This window comes from Dendrobates tinctorius, unplaced genomic scaffold (assembly GCF_039654945.1).
Source record: "Dendrobates tinctorius isolate UK_male_01 unplaced genomic scaffold, ASM3965494v1 ptg000126l, whole genome shotgun sequence".
In the NCBI taxonomy this organism is placed as follows: domain Eukaryota; kingdom Metazoa; phylum Chordata; class Amphibia; order Anura; family Dendrobatidae; genus Dendrobates; species Dendrobates tinctorius.
Genome location: NW_027361794.1, coordinates 11075482 through 11084271, shown reverse-complemented (window position 1 = coordinate 11084271; position 8790 = coordinate 11075482). Strand labels below are relative to the sequence as shown.

The window sequence follows — 8790 nt, the reverse complement described above, 5'->3', positions numbered from 1 at the left end:
CGTCCTCACCAAAGGTGACTCATCAAGAGACAATTTAATATTGACCTATATTCAAGTGAGACTAGAGGAAGAAAACCCTAAAATCATGTATCACTTTATCCGAAACAGTCAGAAAACTAGTCACATATTGGCAGATCCCAGACTTCACACTATATACTTCGTAAGTTTATAATCCACTCCAGTGTCAGGAATAGATATGTGAAAATACAGTATATACCGCTCAGGGAACACTGAAATGCTCCAGACCATAATTTCCATATTCATACTAAATAATGTCACAGATCTCCCAGACATTATGGTTGTACATATCCCTAGTCTTTATGACGATATTTCATTCCCTGACAGACCGCAGCATGGCCATTAGTTAGAAGCTGCTTTGGATCTTTGGAGCAGGGAAGGTTTCCCTGAGTGGTATAAATTGGGCCTTCTGAAAACGGAGTTTAGTCTAGAACTATTTGTCTGCACTACTAACAGCTGTTAAAATACCAAAGTAGGGCAGAAGAAAAAACACAATAATTATACTGTGCTTTCATATACTATCTATTCCTGACACTGGAGTGGCTTATAAACTTATGAAGTATATAATGTGAGGTCTGGGGTCTCCCTATACTTGGCTAGTTTTCTGACTGTTTTAAACATGATACATGATTTTAGGTTTTTTTTTGTCTAGTCTCGCTTGAATAGGTCAATATTAAAAAAAAGTCTACTGATGAGTCGCCTTTGGTGAGGACGAAGAAACCATAGAAATGAGAGACTTGGAGAGTGAGTGTGTATACATCACCTCACCCTATATACTGAAATGTGCAATACATGCTTTTTCTATTAGTCACCTTCTGACTAACTTTCAGGGGGTGAATTATGTGCATAGCTTTACATTTGGAATTAATAAAGTTTAGTTTTATCCTTTTGTCAGCAAACATGAGGAATGAAAAGAGACAACCCCTTTAAGAAGATCCAATTTTGGTTAACACTATTAAAACATTATGAACATAAAAAAGGCTTCATCCCTATGTGAAGTCTCTGATGTTTATTAACAGTTGATTTCCAAGTAAAAAAAATATTTCCCACATTAAGAAAATAAAAAAGGCTTCTCCCCTGTGTGACTGCTCTGATGTCTAACAAGAACCAATTTCCGGTTAAAACATTTCCCACATTCTGAACAGGCAAAAGGCTTCTCTCCTGTGTGAGTTCTCTGGTGCTTAACCAAAACTGATTTCTGCGTAAAACATTTCCCACATTCTGAACAGGAAAAAGGCTTCTCCCCTGTATGAGTTTTCTGGTGGCTATCAAGATTCGATTTCCGGTTAAAACATTTCCCACATTCTGAACAGGAAAAAGGCTTCTCCCCTGTGTGGATTATCTGGTGATTAACACAAACTGATTTATTGTTAAAACATTTCCCACATTCTTTACAGGAAAAAGGCTTCTCCCCTGTGTGAGTTCTCAAGTGGGTAACAAAATGTGATTTATGTGCAAAACATCTCCCACATTCTGAACATGAAAAAGGCTTCTCTCCAGTGTGACTGCTCTGATGTCTAACAAGAGCTGATTTCCAGTTAAAACATTTCCCACATTCTGAACAGGAAAAAGGCTTCTCCCCTGTGTGAGCTCTCTGGTGAGTAACAAGGTCTGATTTCTGGATAAAACATCTCCCACATTCTGAACATAAAAAAGGCTTCTCCCCTGTGTGAATTTTCTGGTGCTTAATACAATCTGATTTATTGGTAAAACATTTCCCACATTCTAAACATGAAAATGGCTTCTCCCCTGTGTGAGTTCTCTGGTGAGTAACAAGGTCTGATTTCTGGATAAAACATCTCCCACATTCTGAACATGAAAAAGGCTTCTCCCCTGTGTGAGTTCTCAGGTGGGTAACAAAATGTGATTTATGTGCAAAACATCTCCCACATTCTGAACATGAAAAAGGCTTCTCTCCTGTGTGACTGATCTGATGTCTAACAAGAGCTGATTTCCAGTTAAAACATTTCCCACATTCTGAACAGGAAAAAGGCTTCTCCCCTGTGTGAGTTCTCTGGTGAGCAACAAGGTCTGATTTCTGGATAAAACATCTCCCACATTCTGAACATAAAAAAGGCTTCTCCCCTGTGTGGATTTTCTGGTGCTTAATACAATCTGATTTATTGTTAAAACATTTCCCACATTCTGAACATGAAAATGGCTTCTCCCCTGTGTGAGTTCTCTGGTGAGTAACAAGGTCTGATTTCTGGATAAAACATCTCCCACATTCTGAACATGAAAAAGGCTTCTCCCCTGTGTGAATTCTCTGGTGCTTAACACAATCTGAATTATTGTTAAAACATTTCCCACATTCTGAACAGGAAAAAGGCTTCACCCCTGTGTGAGTTCTCTGGTGGGTAACAAAATGTGATTTATGTGCAAAACATCTCCCACATTTTGAACATGAAAAAGGCTTCTCTCCTGTGTGACTACTCTGATGTCTAACAAGAGCTGATTTCCAGTTAAAACATTTCCCACATTCTGAACATGAAAAAGGCTTCTCCCATGTGTGAGTTCTATGGTGCTTAACACAATCTGATTTATTGTTAAAATATTTCCCACATTCTGAACATGAAAATGACTTATTTGCTTTAGAAGCAGTTTGTTTTATAATGCCTCTTTTGTGACTTTGATTTTCCTTAGTAGTCGGTAATGAATAAGATGAGACCTGTTTCATAGGATCAGAGGACAGATCTTTGCTGTGAATGGATGATGGTATATCTGGAGTTGCAGCAATCACTTCAGTTGTATCTTGTAGGATCTCACGATCATCAAATTTAAAAACTGAAGATGTCAGCTGTCCCTCTGATCTCCTGGTACAGTCATCTGCTAAGATAAAAAAAAACAATTATTATTTTTTAATAAAATATCCTTGAGTTTAATATTTTTGAACATTTTTACTTAAACTGTCCATAAAAATAGCAAGGTGTAAAAAATATTCACCAAGACAATGATAGTTCACAGTCTAATAGAAAACCTTGTTGGATGAACCAGTAGAGTGTGGTGTTCAACTGTTTGTTCGTTCTGTCTCCCAAATATCGAATAAAGAGAAACCAATCAATGTTATGTAGGTGAAAATAATACCAATTCTCCTCACTCAAAAAACAAGTTCCCACTCAGGTCCATCATCTGACAAAGGGAAAACAGAGGTTCCCACACTATTAGTGGCTCAAAGGCTGTTGAAAAGCAACAGGGTTTCTATAAACCAATCCAGCAAAATCCGCTCTCACTTCTGAGTCTTGCAGTGTGCGCAAACAACATTTAGGATCCCTGTATTTAGCAATATTATAGTGAGAAGAATAAACTTAATTTGTGGCATTTGTCTCCTGGAGCACAATCTGGGCACTATGTGTTGGGTAATAAAATGGCAAACGTGTAATTTTCATAATCCAACATCCACTCTGTGTTAATTTCCGGAAAGTGGCTGTGAAGTAAAAATATTCACTCCTCCTACACACGTGACCAAAATTGTTGGTACCCCTTGTTTATGGACAGAAAAGCCCACTATGGTCACAGAAATAACTTGAATCTGCCAAAATTAATTATAAATAAAATATCTATGAAAATGAAGAAATGAAAGTCAGACATTGCTTTTCAACCATGTTTCCAAAGAATTTTTAAAAACATAAAACTCATGAAATTGGCCTGGAGAGAAATTATGGTACCCTTAAATTAATATTTTGTTGCACAACCTTTTGAGGCAATCACTGCAATGAAACGATTCCTGTAACTGTCAATGAGACTTCTGCTCCTCTCGACAGGTATTTTGGCCCTCTCCTCAAGAGCAAACTGCTCTAGTTGTCTCGTCTTTGAAGGTTGCCTTTTCCAGACGGCATGTTTCAGCTCTTTCCAAAGATGCTCAACAGGATTTAGGTCAGGGTTCATAGAAGGCCATTCTTGGATGTTTTTACCTGTGTGTTTTGGGTCATTCTCATGTTGCAAGACCCATGACCTGCGACTGAGACCAAGCTTTCTGACATTGGGCAGCACATTTCTCTCTAGAATCCCTTGATAGTCTTGAGAATTCATTGAATCCATCACAGATTCTAGACACCCTGTGCCAGATGCAGCAGAGCAGCCCCAGAACATAACAGAGTAAGGCTAGTTTCACACTAGCGCTTTTGAGCGCAGCGACGGCCTGCGCACGGCCGCCACTAAGCCCCGCCTCCGCCGGTAGCTCCGCCTACCGGCGCATGACGCTGCATGCGTCCTGCGTCCCCTATCTTTATCACTGGGGGCGCAGGCCGTGCGCAGTCTGCGTTTGGCGGCGCATGCGTCCTTTTGACGGTGCGCCGACCTGCGCCAAACGCAACCTGCTGCGGCAGGCGCGGCAGGGGGTGGGGCTTAGCGGCGGCCGTGCGCAGGCCGTCGCTGTGCTCAAAAGCGCTAGTGTGAAACTAGCCTATCAGATCCTCCTCCATGTTTCACAGTAAGGACAGTTTTCTTTTCTTGATATGCTTAATTTTTCCATCTGTGAACATAGAGCTGATATGTCTTGCCAAAAGTTCCAGTTTTGTCTCATTTGTCCATAGGACATTCTCCCAGAAGCTTTGTGGCTTGTCAACATGTAGTCTGGCAAGTTCCAGTCTGGCATTTTTATGATTTTTTTTTCAACAATGGTGTCCTTGGTCGTCTCCCATGAAGTCCACTTTGGCTCGTACAATGATGGATGGTGCGATCCGACACTGATGTTCATTGAGCTTGAAGTTCACTTTTAATCTGTTTAGAAGTTTTTCTGGGCTCTTCTGTTACCATTCATATTATCCGTCTCTTTGATTTGTCATCAGTTTTCCTCCTGCGGCCACATCCAGGGAGGTTGGCTACAGCCCCATGGAGCTTAAATTTCCGAATATGAGCAACTTTAGTCACAGGAACATCAAGCTGCTTGGAGATGGTCTTATAACTTTTACCTTTAACATGTTTGCCTATAATTTTGTTTCTAATCTCCTGAGACAACTCTTTCCTTCGCTTCCTCTTGTCCATATTGAGTGTGATACACACCATGTGACCAAACAGCACAGTGAGTATTTGTAGCCCTCTATACAAGCCACTCACTGATTCCAAGATGGTAGACACCTGTGATGCTAATTAGTGGACACACCGCGATTTAACATGTCCGTTTTGTCACATTTTCAGGGGTACCATCATTTCTGTCCAGACCCATTTCATGAGGTTTATTTATTTAAAAATTCTGTGGAAGCATGGTTGAAAAGCAATGTCTGACTTTCATTTGTTCATTTTCATAGATTTTTTATTTATTATTGCTTTTGTCAGATTCAAGTTATTTCTGTCACCATTGTGGGTTTTTCTGTCATTAAACCCTTCACCACGAAGCCTGTTTTCACCTTAATGACGGGGCCAATTTTTACAATTCTTACAGTTTATGAGGTCATAACGCTGAAACGTTTCAATTGATCCTGGCTATTCTGAGACTGTTTTCTCGTGACATATTGTACTTTAGGATAGTGATAAAATTTGCTCGATATGACTTGTGTTTATTTGTGACAAAAAAAACAGAAATTTGGGGAAAATTTTGCAATTTTCAAACTTTTAGTTTTTATGCCCTTAAATTAGAGAGTCATATCACACAAATAGTTAATAAATAACATTTCCCACATGTCTACTTTACATCAGCACAATTTTGGAACCACTTTTTCTTGTTAGGAAGTTGTAAGGATTAAAAGTTGACCAGCGATTTCTCATTTGCAAAACCATTTTTTTTAGGGACCACCTCACACTTGAAGTCACTTTGAGAGGCCTGTATGACAGAAAATGCCCAAAAATAACACCATACTAAAAACTGCACCCCTCAAGGTGCTCAAAACCACATTCAAGAAGTTTAGTAACCCTTCAGGTGCTTCACAGGAATATTTGGAATGTTTAAAAAAATGAACATTTAACTTTTTTCACAAAAAATGTACTTCAGATCCAATTTGTTTTATTTTATTTTACTTAGGGTAACAGGAGAAATTGGACCCCAAAAGTTGTTTTACAATTTGTCCTGATTACGCCGATACCCCATATATGCAGGTAAACCACTGTTTGGGCGCATGGCAGAGTTTTTTTAAATTTTATTATTTTCCCTAACTAAGGGTGGTTTCACATTAGCGCTTTTTAAGCGCACGCACGGCCGGGGGTAGCTCCGCCCCCGAGCCGGCTCTCTGCCCGGCGTGCCCGCCCCTTGCTTGTAGCGCCGCCTCCTAGCGCACAGCGGCGCCTGCGATCGGGGCACCCTATCTTTAGCATAGGGTGCGCAGGCCGTGCGCTAATTGCGCTTTGACCTGCGCTGCGCACTTTTGACGGTGCGCCGTGCGCGCCAAAATCCGAAGTTTGATTTTGGCGCGCACGGCGCACCGTCAAAAGTGCGCAGCGCAGGTCAAAGCGCAACTAGCGCACGGCCTGCGCACGATCTGCGCACCCTATGCTAAAGATAGGGTGCGCCGATCGCAGGCGCCGCTGTGCGCTAGGAGGCGGCGCTACAAGCAAGGGGCGGGCACGCCGGGCAGAGAGCCGGCTCGGGGGCGGAGCTACCCCCGGCCGTGCGTGCGCTTAAAAAGCGCTAATGTGAAACCACCCTAAGGGGGTGATAACGGGGGGGTTTGATTTACTATTTATGGCGGTTTTTATGTTTGGCAGCTGTCGCACGCTAAAAGACGCTTTTTGCACTAAATAGTTTTTGCATCACCACATATTGAGCGCTATAATTTTTCCGTATTTTGCCCACTGAGGCTAGTTTCACACTAGCGTCTTTCTGCGCTGCGTTTGGTGCGCACAAACGCGTGACAAAAACGCATACGTTTGTAAACGTTGATTTTTTTTTATCGCATTATCGTGCTTGGTAAGCCAAAAAAACGCAGCGTTTGTATGCGTTTTCAAGCGTTTTACAGACGTATGCGTTTTTTATGCGCATGGTGTCACAATCACAGGAGGAAAATTCTAGAAAAATTCTTGCACCAGACACCACCAATGAGACAGCAGTGGGCTTGTGTTATGGGAATTCTTCACATTTCCTTTGATTTTCTCTTGACAACATGGATCTGCGCTGGAAGACTTTTTACTTCAACTTGGATCTGGACATCAGGATGGCTCAGGCTTATGCAGTTGCTTGCCATGAACAAAGGGAGAGAGAGAGACAGTGAATACGGCAGCGGCGGCATTTGTGGATACATCCGATTGTTGAACTCCGGGAGAGCCGGGGAGCGTACCACACCCTCTACAGCGAGCTACAGGCAACCCCGGATAAATTTACTGATTACACACGAATGTCCCAACAAAGCTTCATGTATTTGCTTGGTCATGTCCAAGATGCCATCCGAAGACAGGACACACAGCTCCGTCGTGCGATTCCTCCTGAGGAACGGCTCCTGGTCACCTTACGGTACGTAGTATTTAAAAAACAATGCCTGCCTAATTTTATTTGTTCTCTCAGATGTACTATGAATTATTGTTCTGCCATGTACTTAACCAAAGGCTGCAGCATTATTGTTATGCCTTGTAGTAAAGAAAAGGCTGCATATTTATGTTTATGCCTTTTTTTTTTTGTAATTTTATTTTATGGTGTTGTAAAAATACAGATACACAAATATTAATTTTTGCTGTTTCTCTGTTTCCCAGATTCCTGGCTACTGGAGAGACCCTCTCTTCACTGCACTTCCAATACCGGCTTGGAATCTCCACCTTGTCGGGAATAGTTGCGGACACCTGCCAGGCTTTGTGGGACGTTCTCTGTCCCGAATTTCTGCCCCTCCCTACCGTAGAAAAGTGGATTGAAAATGCAGAAAGATTCTGGACAGTCTGCAATTTCCCCATCTGTTTGGGTGCGGTGGATGGGAAACACATCCGGATTATAAAACCAAAAAGAACTGGATCAGCGTACTATAATTACAAAAAGTACTTCTCTACAGTTCTCATGGCCATTTCTGATGCAGATTGTAAGTTTGTTGCAGTGGACATTGGTGTATTTTTAGCATGGGAATGACTCCAAGGCTTTTAAGAACTCGGACATGGGCCGGAGGTTGTATGGCAACCAGTTCAATTTCCCCATGCCACGGCCTCTTCCCAACACCGAAGGTCCGCCACTGCCCTTTGTAATGGTTGGGGATGAGGCATTCCAGATGTGCCAAAACCTCCTCAAACCCTACTCCAGCCGGGACTTGGACCACAACAAAAGAACTTTTAATTACAGGCAGACCAGGGCAAGAAGAACTGTAGAGTGTGCCTTTGGTATAATTGTCTCTAGATGGCGCATTCTAACCACAGCCATTGATTTGAAATTTGAAACAAGGGATGAGGTGGTGAAGGCCTGTGTGGTTCTACACAATTTTGTTATGGTTAGAGAGCACCCAAACTTTGAACTTGATGATGCCGCTCCTAACCCCTTGCCTGAATTTAATCAGCACGCTCTCAGGTCATCCGTTGAAGCTGGCCAAATGAGGGACCAATTGGCGGCCTACTTCAACTCAGATCTAGGACGGGTGGCCTGGCAAGACCAAATGGTCTAACAAAGTTTACTTTTGTGTTTATGTTAATAAAAAAAATTTGTTGATACCTGTACCAAGTGCCCTCTGTCTTTATACACTCCAATACAATAATCAACTGGCCAGGTGTACGATTGAATTCATGATGCTGTGTTTTGTGCATCCTTCATTTAATAGTACTCAAGACCAGGTGACTATACATACACACAACTTGTATGATCTTTATTATCTTTACACTTTGAGTTCAGTGTGATGCGACGGTGGGGATAATACAACTAATATTTGTGTCACATGT

General features: G+C 41.8%; 1 protein-coding gene across 1 annotated transcript in view; it reads right to left on the bottom strand.

Annotated features, from left to right (window-relative positions):
* Positions 1–869: 869 nt before the first annotated feature.
* The window catches only part of LOC141047279 (uncharacterized), a 44579-nt gene continuing 36658 nt past the window's right edge, over positions 870–8790 (bottom strand). Inside the window, exon 8 of the mRNA XM_073542307.1 lies at positions 870–2847. Coding sequence (XP_073398408.1) covers positions 1070–2847 — 1778 coding nt within the window. The 3' untranslated portion in view covers positions 870–1069. The remainder of the gene's footprint in view (positions 2848–8790) is intronic.